At 53.4% G+C, this 24,178-nt stretch overlaps 1 protein-coding gene across 3 annotated transcripts in view; it reads right to left on the bottom strand.

Annotated features, from left to right (window-relative positions):
• The window catches only part of YJEFN3 (YjeF N-terminal domain containing 3), a 46,237-nt gene that overhangs the window by 11,700 nt on the left and 10,359 nt on the right, over positions 1–24,178 (bottom strand). For all 3 annotated transcript variants that reach the window (XM_034755263.1, XM_034755261.1, XM_034755262.1), the window contains exons 3-4: positions 17,463–17,571; positions 841–951 (exon numbers count right to left, since the gene is read on the bottom strand). In XM_034755263.1, coding sequence (XP_034611154.1) covers positions 841–951; positions 17,463–17,571 — 220 coding nt within the window. The remainder of the gene's footprint in view (positions 1–840; positions 952–17,462; positions 17,572–24,178) is intronic.

The following is a 24,178-nucleotide window of genomic DNA, read 5'->3' as shown; positions in this document are numbered from 1 at the left end:
CAACGGTGGCTACAGTTCCTCAACCACCCCAAAGTCCCACCTCCCCCAGCGTGTCCCAGGGTGGGAATGAAGCAGCCGAGAATCGGGCCCATTGAATGCACAGGCTGCTGCTTGCCCTCTAGTGGATGGGATATCAGACCTGCTCAGGTCCCGCAGCCCTCAAACTGCATTAGCTTCCACACTCTGGATCTCATTGCAAGATCAGGTTAGCTGCCCCAGGCCCTTCCCTGGCTGCCCCAGGGCTCCAGGAACTCAGGAAGGTTGTTACAGGGGGTTTTACAGAAAGGCGCCTCTGTCCCCAGAACAGGTGGCTCATAGACAGTGAAAGCGGGGGCCTCCCCCACCCCTCAGCTCTGAACGGATAGATAAGGGGAGGGGTCTAGTCTGTGTGACCCACTCAGTCCTGGGTTTTTCTGCGAGGGCAGCCCACAGAGGTGCCGGGTCCTGCCAGGGGCACCGGTTGAGTTTGCCATGTGGAGATTCATCCCCCAGGAAACAGTCTCAGAGTTTCCTGGGCCCCCAAACAGCCCCTGGGTGTCTCGCCCTGGGCCCTGCAGATCTGAGCCAGGTGCCAACTTGTGATGCAGAACGGGGATCCGTACCAGGTCCCCATCCTTGCATCTCCTAGTGCAGGTGAAGAACCTCTGATGAATGAATTAACAGGGGCAGCTACTCTGAGGAACCAAAGAGCTGACTCTGTCACGGCCACTAGCATGGACCAAGAGGCCATGGGATCAAGTCTCCTCTCGCTTACTGAGATCGTAGCGAGGGGCCACCCACCCCTAGGAGCGCAAGGAAGGTGGCGGAGAAGGAAGTGGGTGATTTGTTAAGGATACTTACAAACACCCGCAAATGCCGTGCGCACACCAAGCCGATGGCGCCGTTCTGATCGGGACCACACACCACAAGCACTGTAGGCTGCTTCCTGGGGAGGGATGGCAGAGGGAACACCTGCAGCGCAGAGAAAAACAATGGACTCAAAACCCTGCATCGTCACTGAATCTGATCTCCATCCCCATTCATATCAGCTTGGTCCCTATGGTAGGAATAACCTCCCATGTCTCTTTTTGGCCTTTCATCCACAGGTGCCTGTGACGGAGCAGGGAGCAGGGCAGATTTGACCTGGGAATGTTGCAGGGGGATTGCAGTGAGGAGGGGCGACTTCCCTTGAAGGAAGCTACCTGAGCTGTAACCTGAGCCAGGAACGGGGGTGGGGAGAATTAACACCTTCTGCCCGGGAGACTGAACAAAGGAGAGGAGCAGCGGGAGGAGTTGGGAGTTTAGTTTTCGGTTGGGGCTGGGTGGTGCAACGCAGGGAACCCCAAGCTGGGGTCTAAGCTCCCTGAACCTCCCAGAGGGACCTAATTGAGGGGGTCTGGTCGTACCTACACGCTCTGCTTGAGACTGTGTTCCTGTCCTTAAATAAACCTTCTGCTTTACTGGCTGGCTGAGTCTCGCAGTGAATCTCGGGAAGAGGGGTGCAGGGCCCTAACTCTCCCACAATCCACGACAGTGCCTAAATCCATAAGCAGAGACAGGAAAAACTGCATCCATTGCTGCAATGCAGCCACCTCTGGGTTGGAGCACGGCAGCTGTTTAACAGGGCACAACATCGCTACGCCAGTGGTTTAGAATAGGAAGTGGAGACATGTGCTGTATCCAGATGAAACTGCAACGGAGTGGGGAAGACAGAAATGGCGTTACACCGACTGGAATTTAGCCAGGCCACAGGGATTCACACCTCAATGGTTGCACAACGTGATCACGGAGGGGCCAGACTTATCTGAAAGACGGTGACCCCAGGAGCCTGGGACCCGTCAGCCCCACATTGGGACACATCAGTCAGGCTGGAAGCACCCCGCGAGACATGATGTAATCCCAGCCCCAGCAGCCATCTCGCAAGCATGTCGTGCGTGGAGCCCGTGAACAAAGCTGCTTTCTTGTCGCAGCGATGCACAGCACCAGGGCAGCTTGGCAGACTCCTAACGGTCTCACTCGCTGCGGCCCTGCTGGACGGAGCAAAAACAGTTTGAAAATTACCAAGCTCCACAGATTCTGCGGGGAGAACCTCCTATTTATCCACCGGCTGATTTTTCCTGCTCTTGGAGTCTGGCCTCTAGTTCCATCCAAACACCGGACGCAACCAAACTGCACAAACTATTGACGGTCCCTGACGTCCTGAACAAGCTTTTCAGTACCTGTGCCCTGGCCGGCTCCGCTGTACATTGGCTGGGACTCTAGACCATGGGCTCTGCCATGTTTCCGGAGTCTCACGGCTCCAGGAGCGAAGGAATGTCACCATTGCTGGGAAGGAGGGACAGAGACAGAGAGAAGATGCTGCACCATGAACCCTCTGCTTGGGGCTTGAGATTGCACATTTCAGCCATGAGGCTGTTCCCGCCACGCGCTGAGTTTGGGATTAAAGCTCGGTGATCGACCGATTTTTCAGTTCACCGGCAAGTCTGAATTGTTTTTAAAAACTGTTTTGAGTCAAACCGAAAACATAATTTTTGGCAAATCAAAAAGTTCACGTTGAACACTGAGCGCTTCTTTTCCTTTTACATTTTCTAAAAATAAAATGAAAGGAAATTTTGAAACAAAAAGTTGTTTCAAATCGAAACAATGTCTGAAGATTTTGATTTTTTTCGGTTTGTTTTTAGGAGTTAGCTAAAGACTTAGCTGAAATTGATACAAATTCACAAAATGTTTCCGTGTCACCAAATCGGAATCTTTTTTGCCAAAAAACGTCTGGGTCAATAAACTTTGCGCAGTCCATTCAGGATGTGCCCAGCGGCTTGGCAGGAAGATGGAGAGTGAATCCAGCGCTCACAGCGATTGCTCACTGGTTCTCAAGGAACATGATAGCATTAATGAAGACAATGTTACCCCCACTTCACACCTAGGTAAACTGAGGCAGCACAGCAACTAAGGGCCTGGCGTCCAGAGGGTGCTGAGGATTGCATTGCTCCCCTAGACGTTGATGGTAACTGAGAATCAGGCCCTAATCACTTTGAGAGGAAGACGAACCTTAAGGGTAAGACACTGGGCTGGGACTCAGGAGCTCTGGGTTTACCCCTGGGGTCTGCCACAGTTGCACTGGGTGACCTTGGGCAAATCACTTTCCCGCTCTGGGCTTCAGCTCCCCCTCTGTCCGAGAGGGACAATGACATTTCCTTTCTCCCCTGGGTTGGCTAGTTAGACTGTGAGCCCTTTGGGGCAGGGACTGTGTCTCACGGTGCAGCCCCTGACACAGCAGGGCTGGGAGCTCAGCTGGGGCTTCTAGTTGCTCCTGTATTACAAATAACAACCACCACCCAAGGTCACGTGGTGGCAACAATTTGATTCTAGGCCAGGGGCCCGATTTTCAGAGGGCCGGCGCACTCCTTCCTCCAGCTCAGTCACGCCAGCTGCTGAGCTCCTCCAACCTGCCCTCCTACTACCCAAACGAGGAACTTTCCCCCGCCGCCGGCCACTCTCCCTGGCTGCAAAACAATTCCTCGGCCAGGCTACAGAAATCAAGAGCAGCACCATCTAGGGCATGCGGCTCTCCAGAGGAGAACGCTCGGGCACGCCCAGCCAGCGTTGCGCGGCGAGAGCCACAGAGGATCGAGGAGCTCAACTCCCAAATGTTTCTCTTCCCAAAACAAATTGTGTGCCCTTAAAAGGGGGGGGGGGCATACGCTGGCACAGAGGCTGAGAATGGAAAAGCTGAGCCAGCCCTAAATACAGTGACGCTACTGAGCCTTCACTCTCCTAAGACACAAAGCTATCTTTGATCCATACATCGTCTCTCTCTATTTATGAAGGCCAAGCTGTAAAAACACACAGGCACCTATTTTCTCCTGGAAACGGGGCGAGAACGACCTTCCGAGCTCTGGCCCGTCCTGCACCACGTAAAAGGCGAGACTGAATCGCGTTTATCCCCCGAGTTTTAGTCGGGACAGAAACACTCAGCTGAGGAACTCGCCCTGTCCAAAGGTGTCAGTGCAGCGAGCCAGGGCTCCGGGATTCTGGAAGCCATGAGACTGAGCGGGGCGTCGAAAAGCAATTATCCCATGCCTGGACGTACGGCGGGGACTTGTGGCTGGGAGGAAGTTTCTGCTACAATCGGTTCGTTTTTATTCCCCCTCATTAATACAGCTAAGGCCTCGTCTCCAGCAGAGAGGTCAACCTCTAATTGGGCACCCTGCGACGCAGCATGGCCTAGTGGCTAGAACATTGGACTAGGGGACCCTGATTAATCCCTGGTCTGTCAGTAGCCTTGGGCTAGTCCCACTGGGGTGCTCTGTTTCCTGTCCTACCCTTTGTCTTGTCTGTTTCGATTGTTAGCTCCTGGGGGCAGGGGCTGCCAAGGTGTATGTACAGCCCCTGGCACAATGGGACCCCGGTCTCTGGGTGCTGCTGTCATACAAATAAATACTAATTTGATGTGGCAGACAAGGGGCGGAAACAACTTTTCACAGCCCGTCCATCCAGTGATTCCAGCCAGGGGCAAAGCCTTACTCAGGGACACAGCGAGATTTACTCAGCCTGGAAACACTTTGGGGCAGGGACTGTCTTTTTGTGCTGGGTTTGTGCAGCGGCCAGCACAATGTGGGCCTGGGCCATCCCTGGGCTCCTAGCCCTCCCGCTGCTGTCCCACGATGCACCACCCACTGCAGAGGTGGCCTGTCTGGTCACCTGTCTGCACTCCGCTGTCCAGGTCAGCTTGGCCGGAAGCCACCTGTGCTGTCCCCGTAGCCCTGGCACGGAGCCACTGTCAGTGCGCCCGGCGCATTCCACGCAGCTGCTGGCAGGTGGGAGCAGCGCTGGGGCGGGCAGACGATTCGGCATCGGGAGGCAGGGAGTGGGAAGTGAGCGGCTGAAGCCGATAAACTCTTGAACCCAAGAGTTTTATTTAAATGTGGAGCAAGGTCTCAGGGGACGGGAGGGTGAGACAAATCGTGGGCAGGACAGTGAAGATCAGCTTCTAAGTATAACCTTATTGGCAGGTGCCCAGGCATCTCCTCTCGGGAGCTTCCCCGGGGACTGGCTGAGCAGAAGCAGCAGGTGCTTGGAGGGGTTTTAAGCAACAGCTGAAAATAGAAGGGGCCGGTTTTAGAAATCCCAGCGGCTGGCGGGTTGGCTCCTGAACAGACAGCCCATTGCCAGGGCCAGAATTAATCCTGCGGCTCAAAGAGAGCAGTGGAAGGTGATTAAAAAAAGCCAGGCTGGAGGGGAAGGAATATCTGTCTAATACTCCTATTAACCACTGTCCGCTAGTGACGTTCCTCCCACGGAAATGCGCCTTCTTTACATTTTCCCTCATGAACGTAACTGGATTTTAACAAAGCTTTGCACACGTGGGGCTGGAAAGAGACACTTTCAGGCCCCTTGGGAAAGGCCCCTGGCCACGTGGGCCTCCCCCAAATGCAAATCTATTCTCTCCTCCCCCATCCTGTCATATTCCTTGCCAGATGGCAAGTGAGGTATGCAGCTAGTCCATGGAGCCGTGCGTCCCTTTGCTGGTACCCTCTCCCCTCTGGCGTGTGCTGCATGTCCTGTCTTTAATTAGATTGTAAGATCATTGGGAAGGGACCGTGCCTTTCTCTTTATCTGTGCAGCTCCCAGCCCATTCCTGACTGGGGGCTCTGGGATCTGCCACAGGAGAAACCCTCCAGTGACAGTAGAATCATAGAAGATGAGGGTTGGAAGAGACCTCAGGAGGTCATCTAGTCCAACTCTCTGCTCAAAGCAGGACCAATCCCCAACTAAATCATCCCAGCCAGGGCTTTGTCAAGCCGGGCCTTAAAAACCTCTAAGGAAGGAGATTCCACCACCTCCCTAGAGAACCCATTCCAGTGCTTCACCACCCTCCTAGTGAAATAGTGTTTCCTAATATCCAACCTGGACCTCCCCCACTGCAACTTGAGACCATTGCTCCTGCCATCTGCCATCTGCCACCACTGAGAACAGTCTAGATCCATCCTCTTTGGAATCTCCCTTCAGGTAGTTGAAGGCTGCTATCAAATCCCCCCTCACTCGTCTCTTCTGCAGACTAAACAATCCCAGTTCCCTCAGCCTCTCCTCATAAGTCATGTGCTCCAGCCCCCTGATAATTTTCGTTGCCCTTCGCTGGACTCTCTCCCATTTGTCCACATCCGTTCTGTAGCGTGGGGCCCAAAACTGGATGCAATACTCCAGGTGTGGCCTCACCAGTGCTGAATAGAGGGGAATAATCACTTCCCTCAATCTGCTGGCAATGCTCCTACTAATGCAGCCCAATATGCCATTAGCCTTCTTGGCAACAAGGGCACACTGCTGACTCATATCCAGCTTCTCATCCACTGTAATCCCCAGGTCCTTTTCTGCACAACTGTTGCTTAGCCAGTCAGTCCCCAGCCTGTAGCAGTGCATGGGTTTCTTCCGTCCTAAGTGCAGGACTCTGCACTGTCCTTGTTGAACCTCATCAGATTTCTTTAGCCCAATCCTCCAATTTGTCTAGGTCACTCTGGACCCTATCCATACCCTCCAGCGTATCTACCTCTCCCCCCAGCTTAGCGTCATCTGCAAACTTGCTGAGGGTGCAGTCCATGTCATCCTCCAGATCATTAATGAAGATGTTGAACAAAACCGGCCCCAGGACCAACCCCTGGGGCACTCTGCTTGAAACCGGCTGCCAACTAGACATGGAGCCGTTGATCACTACCCATTGAGCCTGACAATCTAGCCAGTTTTCTATCCACCTTATAGTCCATTCATCCAATCCATACTTCTTTAACTTGCTGGCAAGAATACTGCGGGAGACTGCATCAAAAGCTTTGCTAACGTCAAGATATATCACATCCACCCCTTTCCCCATATCCACCGAGCCAGTTATCTCATCATAGGGCCAACTTGGTGCACAACCAGGTGCAACTCGGCACTTTGCTTTAACCCAAGCGTGTAGCTGATATTTTCCATTCGTTCCAACCAGAAATTCAGGAGGCTGCAAACCCAGGTGGGTCAGAACTAAAAGAACTGGACCTTGGCTTTTTCACGCTGTTCTAATGGAGAACTGTGACACCGAGCACCCCTATATTCACACCCTACATACCTAATCTCTGTACAAAATACACCTGGTGAGGTGAAAACGAATAACTCCCCGATCACTGATATTCTTGGGACGTGTGCACGCGGTGGGGAGTCGGTGCTGTGGATAGACACGGGAATGACGGTGCAGGTGTGTTTGACCCAGGTCTGGCGGGGGTGTTAGCAACCAGGTCTTTCCAAAGGAACGTGTCTTTAAACTGAACTGTTTGGTAACTCCGGTTAAAGTAGCAAACTGTTGACTCCTGAAAAGGACAACGAACCTTAACATCGGATTGTCCCCGGACAGGGCTGGACGTTTCAGAGCGCACCTTTCTGGGACAAGTGGGGGGGGGGGGGCAGAGAGTGGAGTCACCATACCAGGTGTTACCCAAGGCTGGGGGAAGCCGGGGGAAATCTTGGCATTGCTCCAGGTTCCAAGGCAGGCTCCAGGCGGGCGCCAGGTTCCAAAGCTGGCGCAGGGCTGCCCAGTACGTAGACAGAGGGCATGCTGGATGCTGAGTGTGGGCGTCCCAGGCAAAGCGCCACAGGGGCCGGGCAGCGGGAGGCACTCGGGGTTACAGGGTAAGAGGTGTCAGTCCCTCCCCCGTCTGGGTTGCACCCCAGAACGTGACAGGAGCGACTGCAGCAAACGAGTCAAACGCCCCCACCCCTCGATTCCAAAAGCATGTTTCAGCCCCCAGGACAAATCCCTGCCCTACGTGGGCCATGCAGCCGGACGGGGCCGCTGGGCGTGAGGGCGATGACGAGCCGGAGCAGTCTGAATTCTAGGCATCCCTGCTGCCTTCCACAAAGGCGGAGTGCCCAGAGCGAGCCCAGCGCCCGACAACTCTCAACTCTCATTCCATGCATGGCAGCCGTCCTAACTGGCCTTCTCCCCACCAACCCCGGGGAAACTTGTACATGTCGCCCTTCCCAGCCGTGCCAACTGGGTGAGCAGCGCGCTGGCAAAGGGAAGCCACAGCGGGTACAAACGGGGCATGGGGTGGGCGGGCTCCCCCTGGCCCAGATCCTGCAACAGCCTCTCTGTGTGGGGCCAGGACTCTGCGTAACCAGAGCAGCTGTGGCCAGGTGGGTCAGATTTGACGTGGCGTGGAACTTCCCCTTCTCCCACCAATGCGGTGGGTTTGGGGCAGGGGCCGGTGGAGGATACAGGCAGCCCAGGGAGTGAAGCAGATGCCCCCATCCTCCGTGGGGGTCCCACGAAGCCCACAGATCTTCAGGCGTCTGTGGGGCGGAAAGTCCCAGGTGCAACGAAAATCAGACTCATGTTTCCACTGCCCTGGCATCATCTCCCAAGAGCCTCCACAGCCCCGTGAGGGAACAAAGCGCCCCGAGGTAAAGATCTCCTTCCCTGGGAGAGCAGCCAGTGCTGGCTCCTTCTAATGCCAGATGGTCTGAGCCAGTGAACGGCAAGCCGCGGGCATTGTCTGCTGGGGGGTGGGGCGCTTTGGGAACTCTGCCACTGGCACCAGCAGATGGCACACGGTGCTCTCCATGCTGTGAAATTCATCCTCCTAATAAACACAGCTGGGTTTTGGAATTCATGGCTGGACTCTTGTTAACAATGCCCCCCTCCAAGCCACAAGGAGGGGCCAGGTGGGGATGAGGTGCCAAGCTGCCTTCCCCTTGGATTCTGCCGCTAGAGGGAACGTTCAATGGCTCACAATAAGCTTTGCATCCAGCAGACACGGGTCCCCTTCCCCCCTCCTGCGCACGGCCCGGGTCTCTGGGGACGCGAGAGCTTTTCCCCGGGAGTTGATAACCTCAGATCACATTGATGTAAAGAAAATAAAAAGTTGAGCTCCCGCGCAAGCAGTTTAACCCAGATGAACTAACTGAAGATGCCCAAGGAATCCAAAAACAACAGGGGGAGGAAGAAAGAGCTGGAGAATGGAAAGCATTGGTTCCATTGCTATCTGCTTAATGTCCCAGCAACCGGCCAGCAGCTGCCAGAAACGGCCACGGCTGAAGCGAATCTCTGCAGCACGACGGATTGCACCACGCAGCTCAGGAGCACAGGGCGGGCAGCCAGGGGCGACCGGGTGCCAATCCCAGCTCTGATTTATGGGAGCCCTTTCGGTGCCTCGGTTTCCCCATCTGTACGGGGAGGATGCTGCTGCTGAGCTCACTGCAGAGGGGATGCTGTTGAGGGTTAATCAGAACACTGGGCGGATTGTGCGTAGGACTGGGAGCTCTTGGGCAGAGGCCATCTTCCCAGGGGTGGGGTCCTTAGGGCTGCAAAGGCCACATGTAACCCGGATTGATCTGAGGATGAACCAGGGAATTCTGCCGTGCATTTCAAATGCCACGAAGTCAGTTTGTGGCTCAGCCCCACCCAGTCCACCCACCTCCGTACCGTGGCTCTCTAAGGAAAGCAGAGCAGACCTGACCCCTGGGCTCTGAGCCTGCCAAACCGGAACACCAGACCCACAGCAGCCAGGCCCAACCCCCCAACAGAACACCAAACTCCACCTCCCAAACCTCGGGAACCTCAGAGCCAGGCCTGGCTGTAGAGCCGAACTCTGCAGCTGGGGCCCAGCTGCAAGGCTGATCTGGCCCCAGACGTCCCAGTGGCCCCCGAAGCTCTCAGGAATGTTGGACGCTGATCTGGACCTGGGTCCCGACCTGGTGACTCGGGCCTCTCTCCGTGTGGTTGCCAAACCCTTCTCCGCGGAAGAACGGAGGCAGGAGAAATTGCTCAGGTGCTCACGTGTCCTGTCGAAAGGCCGCAGGCAGCGGGGGCGTCTGGTTTGAAGGGGCTGCACTGGGCTCTCTTAATGCCATGGATGGCTGCAGAGGAGCGTGCGAGATCGAATCCCCGTTTGCGTATCACGCCGGACGCGGGAAGGCTTCAGTTTTCCACTTGGCAGGTTTGGCCTTCATTTAAGGCAGGGCTGATAGGATATCGCCCCCTCGGCTGTTTCAGGGCTTAGCTCAGCTCCTGGAGGAACGCAGCAGTGCTGCTGCTCGTACGGCACCCTACCTGTGCTCTGCCACCCCAGACATCCATCACCCTTGCAATGAATTTGTGGGGTCTGAGACTCTGAGTCCAGGACAGGGGGAGTCACGGCCATGACATGATACTCAGGAGACAGAGCGCTGCCCCTGCTCGTTATTTCAGTAACATAGAGAGGCCCCACCTGAGCTGAGAACCCCTCCGTGCCAGGTGCTGCACAGACACAGGGGGAAGAGAAAGACCCAAAGAGCTCACTGTTTAAATAGACAAGACAGCCACAGGAAGTATCATTATCCCCATGGGGGCTGAGGCCCAGAGAGATGCAGTGACTTGCCCAAGGTCATCCAGGGAGTCTGAGTCGAGAATCGAACCCACATTTCCTGAGTCCCAGCCCAGTGCCTTGGCCATGAAGCCAAGGTTTTCTGAGCTGAGATGGAGGCAAAGGGAGAAAGACGCCTCCCCATGCTCTGATCAGCCGTTTAGCCTTTGCTGGAATCACCTTTCAAACAGCTTGGTTCTGAGAGAGAAAAAGGCAAAAACAACCACCCTGGGATATATTTCTTGTTTTAGAACTCTCCAAGTTCAGGTTCTTTGGTCCAAAAGGATTATTTAAGTCTGATCACACCCAGCCCTACCCTCCGCCAGACCCCCAGAGGGGTGAGCTCATCAGATCTCCTGTGTGGAAGAACCCTGTGGAAAACCCAGGTGCTATGAGACAACAGGTTGGTGAGTCCATTGGAGGGGTTCTTTCCTCTGACCTGTAACAACGCCCCATCGAGGCATCTTTGGTGTGAGGTATAAACTCAAGGTCCAGTTTTTGCAAAAGCACGTGGGGGCCTGGGTCAAACTCAGGTAACCTCCAGCTCACCTGAGAACTTCCCTTGCTGCTTCAATTGGGTACAGAATTCTAATCCACTTCCTGCTCTAATGGTCCCTGTGCCTCAGTGTCCCACCCCAGAGGTAACTAAAGTGATCAGCCCTCTTGCCTATCTCACCGGGGCATTAACTGATCAATACGATAGCAAAGCCAGGAAACCAGAAATGACACCACCAGATATTGCTGTCTGTCGGCAATAGCTAGTCCAATACCCCCTTGCTTTCTTCTCCGTTTTATAAGCTGCAAATCAGATCTCCGTCTAAACCCATTAGGCAAGGATTTCTTAATCCCAAAGCAGGGATAAACCTCTGAACTGGCCTCTCCCAGAAATTAACCCAACAAAAGGTCAGAGGCGGACGCTCCAGTCTGACACCCTGACACTTATATCCATTTTTTAAAAGATGTTGCTTGTTGCATCTTTAAAAGTGTTACAATGCAGGGTTTATTTGTAAGAGATTTCAGTCCTGAGGCAGTACCCTGGGCCTCCCAGTTTAGTGTGACAGCACATGCGTCTGACGAAGTGGGTATTCACCCACGAAAGCTTATGCTCCAATACATTTGCTAGCCTATAAGGTGCCACAGGACTCCCTGTTGCTTAGCACAGATCTGGGTCCACAGTTCCAGTTGGTGGCTCTGAAGACTGGTACAGTTATAAAACTAACCACGGACCTTTAACAGCAGCGTGCAGGCAAACTGAATTTTCAGACCCTTGCGCAGAACAGACAATAACACCTCCCCCCACCGCCTCTCTGAATGTGTTTGACATTTTACCACCTGGGTCTGCCGAATCTGGAGCTGCTTGTTAGAACAGCCTGAGTCCAGCTCAATATTTACTCACCGAGTTCTAGTTAATAGCAAGGTGTCTGCTGGATGGTCTAAAGGTTGGAGGAAATCTTGGGCTAGCAGATATACATTACAGCTACGCACACGGCAGGGAGCACTCCCCCCACACAACTTTGATGTACCACCCAAGTAAGAATAGTCCATGCTTGGTCTTGTATGAGATAATTCCTCCTAGTAACAGACAAAAGTCTGAGGAGGTCGAGTTCAGAAAAGCCACCCAAAAGTTTGGACACTTCTTCCAGCTAGAGGTGCAAAGTTCGGTTCCAGTTCCAAACTTCCCCCCAATCTCAGGGTCTCTGGATCCAGGGTTTGGGATTGTCTCATTAATTTATTTATTAGCCCTGTAGTGACCGGAGACTGGGGCTCAGTGAAGAACTGATTTTTCAGTTTGGGGGCCGAACTGAAAAGAAATTCAGTCCCTTTCGAACCCAAACTGAACCTTTTCCATTTTTCGCCTAAAGCTGTCAAACGAAGCATCGATTCTGATTGACGTTTTCCAAAGGAAACTGTTTGTTTCTAGATTAAATGTCAAAACCGTTCATTTTGAAAATGTCAAAATGAGCCATTTAGACTTTAAAAAATGAGGAATTTTATTTTATTCAGCTGAAACTATTCACCAAATTTGACCCAAATTCACAAGTGTTTCAGTTGCCCCAAATCTGCTTTTTTCTGACGAATTTACTAATTGATGAAAATTTTTTGCCCAGCTTTATTAGAGACCCCAAATAAAGTCATAGCCCCATGTGCCCAGTGCTAGACACCGACCCTGAGTAAGAAAATTCAGGTCTCTAGAGAGGTCTGAGTTTAGATTTGAATCCTCTTATCCAGCTATTGACCTACACTACACAGCAGTCTGAGACAGGAAGTGAAGAAGAATCCTATAGTCACTCAAAATGGGAGGAGAACTCTGCAGAGTCTGTCCATCTGCCTACCTACTCTGCCTGTCCTTGTGTTCTGACTGCAGCAAAGGGATGCTACCTTCAAAGAGACGTGGGGTGGAATCTAAGAGCAGTTCCCAAAGAGGCTGCCTGGGCATAATACCGGAGTTGATCCAATGACAAAGATATGGGCTGCTAGATCTCACAGCAACGGGACGGGAAGTGTCATCTCCCAGGTAAGTTAAGACGGGAGGATCACACTTGAAGAGAACAGCAGCTTAACGGACAGATGGATCGAACTCCAGGCATGACGTGGAGATGACATTGGGTGCCACATCTCCAAGATTTTACCCAGCAGCTCGGCAAAGAATAAAACTGGCCCCTTGGTCAATACAGTTTCCCGCCTTGTGGGAGTAAAAGCACATGTTGTAAAGCGGAGGGGTTACCGGCTGAGAACTGGAGAGCGTCGGCCTCTAAGCTTTGCAGACTGAAGGGAAAGGTGAGGTTAATTTAAACAGCAAACAGCTCCCAGGTGCTTCTCCCAGTTTCCATGTCAATCAGCTATTCTACAGCTAAGTTTGTCTCCGCTTGGTATGGAAAGTGAGTTCCGGGCAGGCTGGGGGCGGCTAGCTCTAGTCAGCTATTGGTATCTGGTTATTCTCAGCTGCTCTCTTCCCGGGCCTTCCCAGGGAATGGCCATGGCCAGTGGCCTGCTAGGTTATTGACTCCGCCAGTGGAGTCCAGCATTAGCCAAGCCCTGGTCCTGCTGGAAAGCACCCGGAGTTTGCTGTGAAAGGGTTGTAATTTACAGCTGTATTGGCTTCTCTAGGTGGTTAACTCAGCATCTCCTAGTGCTGCAATGCAGCTCCAGAGGGGGAGGCCTTCAGGAAAGGATCTGGCCTGGTCCTAGAGGTGGCAGAGAGGAGGGGAAGAGACTTTACACTCAGTAGGTTGATCCAGTTCCTCTCTGACTCCGCAAATGATCTCCTCTTTCCTCCCAGGGGGTGCCTGGGCCTTCTGCTTCCCTCTGGAAACCTGGTGGCGATCTCCTCCATGCACCTTGGCTGCTGTCCAGCAGGTTCATTGCCAGACGGGACTCCCCGTCAGCACCCTCCTGAACTGAGCAAAGGAGGCACAGGGCCACCGGAGGGGTCGGTGATGCTGCTACTGCAAGATGGAAGCCACCAGCTGGTTCTTCCACAGGGCGATGCAAAGTGCTAGCACTGCCCAGCACCCCGGCCCTTTAAATGCCAACTCGATTCCACTTAGTCCTGGCCCATCTGCAGTCTGAGTCACCACTGATTTGCTGCAGCCCGGGTCATCATGTCCGCCCAGCAGCGCACACACGCCAGGGATGCCCTGCCAGCATCTTGCCTCGCTTGGGGGGACAGAGCTGGGAATTGCAGCCGGGCTGGCACAAGACCGTTCCCGTCGGAAGCTGCCAGTGGAGCAAGGAGGGTTTAGCCACGTGGTTTACATTGTCTCTGATGGCAGCCCCGTGACCGAGCCCCCTGTCCTGCCAGCACATCCCTAAGATGGCTCATGCGGCACTGCCCTGGCATTGGGGGGGGTGTTGGAAAATGGGTGTAGGGTACACACCACATAGGGCTAGTTGGAAGGTACAGGGTCCAGTGAGGACAGGATTGCTCTGCATTGCACTCGGGGAGGGTGAGGGGGCTGCTTTCCCAAGCTCCTGTACTCCCATCGCATGCATGATGGGTGCTCATTACACAACTTTACCACGCTCAGCTGGGTTCTGATCAGCTTACACCCACACGGAGCTTTCCCCACTGCTTACATCACCATCAAATCTGGCCCCATCTTTGTTAAGGAAATATGAACCTTCTTCTATTTCCACTAAGACCCCTTTGCACCACACTGGCAGTGCAAAGGGGCTTTAAAGCCACATAAAAGGGCCTGGGTGTGAATGAGAATCAGGCTCCCTTCTTGTTACCTTCTCACTCCTAACTCTCTCAGCCCCTGCTGAGCAAATTTGCTGTGGAAATATCTTGAGCTAAATATTTATGAGCTGACATTTAGCTTTTGCATTAAAATCTGTTCCAGCAAAGGCCAGCCTGCACCCGGACTCGGGTTTTGTGATGTTCAGGTGAAAGCAGGAATCAAAGACTGAACCGACTCAGACGTGGGGGCTTGTGACAGTTCGGCTGACGATCCAAAGTGAAAAGCAACAGCGTCTCACGGAACAGAAGTTTCTGCTGCAGTAGTTAGGAGTGGAGCTGACTCACCCACCCACACACATACCTTTCAGTAGCTTTGCACTTCGCATCCCTTAGGGAAGCCGGGAACCAGCAGCAAAACAGCTGTCTGCAGACTGGTTTATTCCAGTAACGAGCTGTTAGCTGCTAGACATCTGCTGACTCAAACCCTTTCAGGTGCGCTAGGGCTAGGGGCATCACACCCTGTGTCCTGGTAGAGTTTCAGTTTGGATCATTGCATTCTGTCTCCTTAACCCCCACGCTTCCCTGCCCAGCCCACTCTTTAAATGGGGAGACGGTGGTCTCCTTCACTTCCAGCCAGATCCCCAGTTGATGTCAATCAATCTAGCTCCACTGGCATCAATGGAGTGACAGATGAGGAACTGGCCCTTCGGATGCGTGGAGCGATGCTATGTGGCTACTAAACACCTGCCATGTGCCACTCCAGAGGCGGGTGCATGTCAGTGCCTGGCAAAGCAATGCCTGTATATACATTTGTAAGGCACTCTGGTGTCCTTCAGGATGAATGGCGCAATATAGCTAGAAGTCCTTTACGTGCAATAATCATTCTTAAGCACTCCAAGGCAAGACTGCCTGACTGTTGCAGATACATGTGACGATGCTACATGCTACGGTATATTGACAGATGTTACACTCCATCAACAGTGATGTCCTCTATAAATCTTCTACAGTGTGTCTCTGCAAAGCCCATAAAGCCTTGACAAGTGCCAAACTGCAGGATGTGTCACATGCTATTGAAGGACCTCGTCCAGGCAGGTTTGACCCACTTGTGAGTTTTGTCCTGTTGCTCAGTAAGTAGCAGGTGTGTATGGGAGAGGAGATCTCCAGTACACGGTACTGGCCCATCGTTGCCCATGGTCCTGGGTCAGGATGCCCTGCTCACCTTAGAAGCCGTGGGATAAAGAAGTGCAGAGATAAAGCCACCGTTGGAGCAGGTGGCTGTGTAGTTACCCAGAATCCAGTCCCCCAAAGGTGCTCAGTGACTTCCCCAAAACCTCTTGGAAAGAGCCAGAAAGCTTTCTCCAGCCAGTAAGTACAGCTCCAACAGGCCATAAAACCATCAGACAGTGCCTCCTGCCCTGCTCTCGCCACACTAACTCAGCAGGGAGAAGAGGACGGACTATTATAGGGTCTCTGACTCCTCCCATTCCCAGCATGCTTTGCTGGAAGGAAATCAATAGCCAGGCCCCCTGGCAGTGGGAGAAGGCAGTGCCACACCAGGCCCTGAGTGCGTCTCTGACCGAGCCGGGTGAATGACAGGTTTTTGGTTCGCCAACAATTCCATACAAATCAGAAAAAGAAAAAAAAAATCTGTTCGGGGGTGGAACCCAAAATGGAATTTTTCCAATTTCTTTTGGAAATTCCAAAACTAAAACCCCAGCGGTTCCTTTGATCTGATATTAAACGTTCAGGTTTGATTTGGGGGCACATTGAGATTTTTTTCAACCATCAAATAGAAGGACATCTCCAAACAAAGAGTCATTGCGAACCAAAAAAATGGAAACAAATGTCGCAATGGAACATTTGGATTTGGGGGGAATTTTGTTTTTGTTTTTTAAATGAACCATTTGACACAAATTCACCAACTGTTTCAGGGTTGCCGAATCTGTTTTCTTGCCCAAAAAAAGTTTGGGCCAAAAAATGTTGCCCTGCTCCAGTGTCTGAGGGGAGGACGCGCTTCCCAGGCCCCTCTGGCTGATTCTCCCAGAAAGAGAGATTGGTCATTCCGGAGCAAGAAGCCAGCTCACCCTTTTTCTCTCAGGGTATCACCCTTGGGGCTGAGACAGCAACTGGGGAGAACCATCCCAGCTTCTTAAAGAAGAGCATTCCTTCTTCTTTAAGAACATTCCTCCCCCAGGCAGCGTCTTTCCCCCCATGAGAGGAGACCAGAAAGCGCACAAGACAAATCTTGGCCCCGTTTCCTCAGCACGTTGGCCAATTCCCAAAGCAAATCCGTGTTGCAATAGCTGCACTAGCAATGAGCGAGTGTGGACAGGTTCGCAGTTCGTGCTTGGTCCTGACGTTAGCCAAAGCGCCTTGAAAATGCTGGAGTCTGCTGGAAAGAACAGCCCGTCCTGGGTGGAAACCCCAAGAAAACAGCCTCGGGCTCTGGTCCACATGGGAATGACCATGAAAACAGCCAATACCAAGGTGATTCTGGTCACAGCTGGCTCCAGGGAAGGTGAAGATGGCAAAACCTACTGGTCAGTGCCCATTACGTGTCCCTCCCTGAACCAGCTCCAGCGCCTGTCGAGACTTGTGCTTTCAGCTCTGAGGTCCCTGTGCAATCCGTGCTTTGTTGGCCAAACTGGTGGCTGTCACAGCAATGGAGGAGGAAGAAAATTACCCAGACTTTTCTGTGCCTCCAACAAACTGCACTTGGCGTTTGGTCCGGAACGGGGAAGCGAACAGAAAACCCAGGCTGGGAGAGGGGAAGAGACCACAGGAAAAGGAAGCACATCTGATAACAGCCCAGGGGAGCACGCTCGCATGCCAGCCAAGCCCCTGGCTTTGCACCCGGGGTCCCTGCGAGTAACAATCCCCAGAGCTCCCTGCTCTAAACCCTGGCATGCCCCCTCCTGGCACGGCGCTGCTCTTACCTTGGTCACAGCCATGGCACTGGCGTGTCCCCAGATCTCAATCAGCTGCTGCCGACCAAATTTGTAATCTTCCAGCAGCTCCTTCTCGATGGCTTCCGCCTCCACGCGGCTGCAAGGCAAGAGGCAGAGGGGCTGTGAGGATGTCGGTGGTATCCCCCACGCTGCAGCCTGGTATTGCACTTGCGCGCTCAGGCCCAGACTTTCCAAAGCGCTGCCTACACTTCACATTCTAGGCCTGTGTGGTGACGTGGGGCCCTCCAAGCACCAGCCTCCGCAAAAATGCTCCTGCTAGTGAATTGGCCCAAAGGAATCCCTCTTGCACCCAATCTCCAGCCCCGTTGGCTTTCCCTTGGGATGGGTAACATCCCAGCCTGCCGCCCCGACAGGGCAGTATTTGGTGGAGGAAAGGAATAATTATTAAGCGGCTACGTATCCCAGACCTCAGCCTTGCCCCTCATTGCCCCTTCCTGCCCTCCCACCCGGCTGCTGCTAGTTCAGAAGTCAGCCCTGCCACTGGATCCTTCTGGGCGAGCTCTCCTCGCTCGTTTGCCAAATCCAGGTTTGGAGGGACCTGAGCTCTCAGAAGTACCTGGCAGGGTTAATCTGGGCTCAGCCGTATCGAAAGGCAGAGCTGTGCACACCTGGCCTTTCTCTGCACCCGGCCCCTGCCACCTGCGTATGGTACAGCGGCGGGAGAACATGCTAAGGGAAACCGCACGCTGAGGAATCCATACGTTACAAAAAGCTAAACAACGCGTCACTTTTTCATTCACTAGTGATCCCAAAATGCTGACTTTGGAAGTGGACAATGACTGTTCACATCTGTTGGATCACCTGACTGAAGGAAGAGAAAAATATGTGCTGTCTTCAGGACAACGCCGTTTCGTTTGTTAGTAAAGTTGAATGGGAAATCGAATTCGCTGCGACGGCCACAAGCCTGGGTTCTTTGGGGACAAGGCACCCGGACCCTGGGGTCACTGCCAAAGTCAGATTTGGGGCAAGCTGGGAAGTGGGTGGAGTTGTGTCCATTTACACCCAAGATCTAATTCTTCATGTCATTGTCCCAGTGCAGAGTGAGCGTGTGAACTGTTACCATTCTGAGCTGGTAGTATTTCACGCTCACTTTGCACGGGGGTCAATGGCACGCAGCGTGCAAAGCAACAGGGAATCATGAAGCCATCCAGGAGTTTTAAAAAATATGAATCTATTTCTGTCTGTTAAACAGCTGCCACCCCCCACCCCCAGAGGTGGCTGCCTCACTATAGTGGGTGATCCGGGTATATCAGCCACCATCCACATACACTGCTACTACTCAGCACCTTCCACTTGCAGAGCATTTTACGAGCCATACAACACCCCTATGAAATAGCCAAGTATGATCCCTGCTTTATCAATGGGGAAACTGAGACAGAACGGGCGTCTTAAAGCCACAGATGTTGTTAGTAGCAGAAAGGGCATCCCCAGAACTTTTTCACCACAGCGGCAGCTTGGCTCTGGTCCACCAGGAGGGCCCCCCGCTCTGGGTGTTGCAATACCACTCAAGTTTGGCCCAGCGGCCCCTCCATCAAGGAGACATTGGCCCAAACCTGAGCAGAGCTGCGACCCCTCAAGGCCAGTTATGCCACTCGGTTTGGGGGCCCACTCAAACAAGGCAGCTGGGGCCAACTGCTCTCCTGCTCTGGGCAGCCCTATTCCCCCGTCAGCCCATGCCAATGATACGCCCTGTGCCTAATGTGCATAGAGCCACAGACACCACTGAGCAGAAGAGCCGGGATTCGAACCCCCTGCCATCCTAGCGCTCACCCTCCTGCTCAAACCACGAGCCCACAATTGTCTCCCAATTCAAATCACAAACTCAGACAGTTAATTAGGCTACTGGAAAAACAGGCACAAGGGACGCAGCTTCAATGTGAAACGGCCTTGCTTTCAGTCAGCTTCCAGACCTGTTATTTAAATGTAGCCCTGAGCACTTAACGGACATCCAAGGCCACCCCAGACAGCCCAGAATTCTACATTCTGCATAATCTGCACTGCGAGGCCCACCGGACACCAGGGCCCAGCAGATTCCGCTGGGTTAGAAACTGAAATAGGCCCAACCTCACTGCTGGAAAGCGCCCGGGGGTCTCTGAGCTCCAGCCGGCAGGTTGGGTTTATGGTGATGATTCACAGGACAGTAGCCCCTAGAGGCACGGTCTGAGATCAGAGGCCCATTGCAACAGCCCCCGCCCCGAAGGGTTTGCAACCTAGACCAGGCTGACCAAGGAAGGGTTGTTATCCAAACTGAGCGACTGATCCAAGATCCCGCACGGAGTCAGGGGCACAGCTGGGAATTGCACCCAGAGCCCTAGTATCCCAGGCAGCTGCCTTCCCTGAAGTTGATGACACCGTCCCCGCTCCCTGGTGTGGAGAGGGGACGTGCTCAGACACTAGACAGCCCAGAACGGCCAAACAGCTGAGGCCAGGGCAGCGTCTCACCCACACACAGCGCCCAGGTGAACTGAGGGTGTGCCTGCCTCTTCATGCAGATCCTGGGCCTCTCCCCCAGCTGCCTGGCTTAAACTCCATCCTGAGGGTCACCAAACCTGGGCTCAGACAGACAACAGGGAGGTGGGGAATTCCACAGGCCCTGGCTTTCATCCCAGCATGCCTGGGGCAAGACCCCAACTACTCCTTTGGGATCGATTGCAAGAGCTCTCCGGCTTATTTCACGGCCGTGACGGGTCCTAGGAGAAGAGGTCTGTGATGCAGCCATCTACCAGCCCTCCTAAACCAGGACCTTGCCTGCCCCCGCTGCGCAGAGGAAGCTGGCGAAACACCGGGGGGTAATGTGCTCTCAGCAGCCAGACTCACTTGGAAGACGGGCAGCACCACGGAGCCGCAAACACGGGGGCCTTTGGAAACTTCCCAAGCTATTTTCTCGGCCGCTTGGGAATTTGGCGGGTTTGGAGCTGGAGGCTTTGTTCTGACCTGGTTTTAGTTTCTACCCTGGCCCCCAAGTTTCCTGTGGCCCAAACCCCTATAGAAAGAGCGTCTAGCGTACCCTGGGCTCACACCCTGTGGCTCTGTCCCCTCTAATGGCTAGTCAATGGGCAGCAGCTGTCGAGCCTGCTGATGCCCTGAGCTAAGGGTGCGCGTTGCAGCGCTAAGGAGGTGCATGCTCCCTGATCCGGGGGTTCGAGCCCCGCTGTCGCCCCTTCCCCTAGCAAAGGGGATTCAGCAGCAGCGGTTTTCTAGATCATTACGTTCACTGTACGTTTTGTTATTTGACAAAATGTCTGCGAGGCTGAGCTGATCCCAGCCCTTTGAAATAGGTTTCATCCCCGCGTGCCTCCGCAGCGAGCTGCTGCTGGCGAGTAGAAAGGGCCCGGTCACGACATTTCCACCATCTGTTTAATCAGCACTAAAAGAGCCAGCTGCAGCCGCGGCACACGTGCCGAAGCGGGCCAGGAGCCCAGCGCACCGACCCTCGCTGCCAGCACGGCCGGCTAAATCACGCAGCGGAGCTTCAGCGACCGCAAACACTTGCCTGTTTTGGCCTGGCTCCACCTGCGCTCTGGAGCCACTGAATGGTGGCGGTTGAGATCGGAGGCTGCCCCTTTTCTCCTGAGGGCTGGTTTGGGACGTGTGCGTCTTTCAGATCCGGACAGGAATCCGCCCCGTTCTCAATTACAGCTACCAAGCGCGGCTGCAGCAACGCCGGGGTCGTGGCCACCACCAGAGCTGGGGCAAAGCGGTGCTGTGGTGGCTGGTGATCAGAGCGTGCCAGCATCCTGAGAAGCCATAAAGGGGCCAGCACCATGGTCTCCCTCCCCGGAGCTAACCTGAACTAGACAGATCCGTGTATTTCGCTCCCCCAGTGACAGCAAGTGGTACCGCACCCTGTAATACATCAGCCACGGGGCACAGGTTTTTATTATTTATGATTTGTAGCAGCCCCTAATGTAAATAGACTCTGTTTTAGAACAAAAGCCATCTGCAGGTTCTCAAATACTCCGATACCAGGCAAGGGATTGATGCATCCAGACGGCTGCGTGTTTATCTGAGTCCAAACCCTCTGTTCTCCCTGAGGCTCCCCCATCCAAGCCAACGTAAAGGCCCTTTTTTAGTTTAAAAATGATCTAAATCTACGTCACCCTGTTACTTGTGTTCAGAGGGGCGTGTCCAAAACTATCACAGCAGGTTACAGCAGGCAACAAAACTCAGCATCAGCCCATCGCCTACTTTCTGGCATAGCACAAAGTGAATTGCAGCACCTGACCCAGGGTCAACTCTGAAGGTCCAGATTCTCTCCCTCTGCTCCAGCCACATTGCAGCACTCAGGCATAGAGGCATCAAGTGGCGTAGTTGGTTCCTTGGCCAGCTGCCCCCTCTCACTTGGCGTAGGGAGCTGGAAGCGTGGAGTGGCGTGCCCCTGAATGACTCGAATTCACAACATAGACCACGGCCAGCTGGTGATGGGCTGAAGCTTCCACAGATGCACCATGAGAAGAAGGCTGAGCTGGGCTGAGCATATCTTAGGGGGCAAGAAGAGAGCATCTGGGCCTAAGAACTTAGTCGACAATCCTAACCACACACAGACCCCCTCCCCCCATGGCTGAAGCTGGAACCTTATTGCAAAGGTCGGCGCACTTTGGATTATTGGGCCAGCTGGCTGAGAAGTGAATGATGGTCTCAAAATCGTGTTTGAAACCAAGAGAAAGCTGGAAGCTGCCGAGAGCGTGATCAGAGCTCTAGTGACCACGTCCCCAACGAAATTTTAGTGATGCCGTAGGATGCGAGCTAATTATCACACACAAGAGACTAATTGACATGCTGCACTCCTCACTAAGTTTATGCATAAAATTAGTGGCTTTCACTGCCGCTCATCCCTGGATACAGATTTGCTTGATGAATTTGGGCCAGCCAAGTTGAAATGAGTTTCTTAAATCCATTCCCTACGCGTGTTGAGGTGTGGTCTAAACATGCATGTACTGGGCCAGACCCTCAGCTGGTATGAACTGGTGTAGCTCCAGTGATTTCAACCAGTTTCCTGGACCCCAGGCCTCAGTGGCAAAGGTTGAATCACAATTAAAGAACGAAGGCTGCAGGCAGCAATTCAGATGCACTTTGCCATTCCACCACAATATTCTACTGACACGACTCTTCGCTCAAAACCTAATTCCGGAATTAAGTCCCCATTGTGTGGAGCACTGAGAGGCCCCGGTAATTGCTTCAGAAAGAGGCCATGAGTAACGGCAATTCTTGTTGTTAGACTAGATGGTACCCAGGGGTAACAGTAATAACACAGCTTCAGGGGCAAAGTGGAAGTGTTCTTTTAGCGTTAATTTGCTGCTAACAACTTGATGCTTAAAGTCAGTTCAGGCATTTCTTAGTTCCAAACCCAGAACTTCTTGGAATTTAATTATAAGCCAAAACAACAGATGGGCAAGAGGGTTTCCTCCAGCAGCTGGTGTTCGAGCACAATTCCCCAAATTCATCTGGAATAGGAAATTGCAGAAATTCCCTCTCATGTAACAGAAAAGCAGGCGATGCCCAATGTGGGTGTCATTCAGAAGTAACTCTGCTGAACATAATGGTATTAGATCAGCGGACACGAGAGCAGAGGATTATCATTGCTAAGTGCTCATGTTACAGTCGCATCCGGAGGTCCCCATTGATCAGGGCCCGGTTACGGGAGGTACCACACCAACCCATAGTCAGACAGTCCCTGCCCCACAGATACACGGCGTGGGAGGGGAAACAGCATCAGGAGAGAGGCAGTGATTTGCCCAGGGTCACCCCTGGGAATAGCTCCAAATTCCTGGACCATGCTGCCTAAGCAACACAGCGTCATAATTCTCAGCCCTCATCTAGTGCTTTTCATCCATCGATTGCTCCCATTTTACAGATGGAAAACTAAGGTGTGGAGAGGCAACGTGACTAGGCCAGTGCTAATATCCCAGTGGCAGTGGCAGAGCCAGGACCAGACCCCGGCTCAGCTGAGGCCCAGTCCAGGGCACTCCCTAGGAGGCTGGATCAGGCCTGCCCTGTTCTCCCATCTCTCTTCCTTCAGAGGTTCATCCGGTTCCTGCTGCTGGATAGCTCAATAAATGAAGAGCATTTTCCTAGTCCTTTGGTGCCCCCTAGTGAATTCCAGCCCGGGGGCCCAGCCCCTGCTACAGAGACCTTGGCCCCGTAGTGGCATTCCTCTAAATCCCAGGTTTGGAGCACACACACAGGGAAGGATATTGAAGGTTTTTATCACGTGGGAAAGCTTTGTCCTGGCAAAGGGCTCCACAGCCCAACCCTTCTTCTGCAGGCTCCCTCCACTCCCAGCCACTCCAAGCCTGGCTTGAAAAGACACCGATATCCACAAGCCTCCCTGAACCCAGCCTCAGCGCCCAGCTCATCACAGCCCAAAGTTCAGTGCAGCCAGGAGTGTTTCAAAGCTGAGCGGATGAGATGGGGCATCATTCAGCTCTGGCGATGCCGCACTCTGTCACCCCGGGTTTTATTTCACAGCCATTTGTGCCTCCTTTTCGGTTCCAAACACTTGTGCTGCAAAATTCACTGGAGCCCGGAGAAGCAGCCTGGAGTCTCGGCGCCGCAGGGCAGTTCTACCAACGGGAAGGATGATTGGGGGGTTACAGCTGACGAGCTAGACAAACTCAGGAGCCCCTGGTTCAATGTCCAGCACTGCCACTGACTCCCCTGAGTGACCTTGGACAGTCACGTGG

Source organism: Trachemys scripta, chromosome 22 (assembly GCF_013100865.1).
Source record: "Trachemys scripta elegans isolate TJP31775 chromosome 22, CAS_Tse_1.0, whole genome shotgun sequence".
Lineage (NCBI taxonomy): Eukaryota > Metazoa > Chordata > Testudines > Emydidae > Trachemys > Trachemys scripta.
This window is presented reverse-complemented; position numbering and strand designations above follow the sequence as displayed.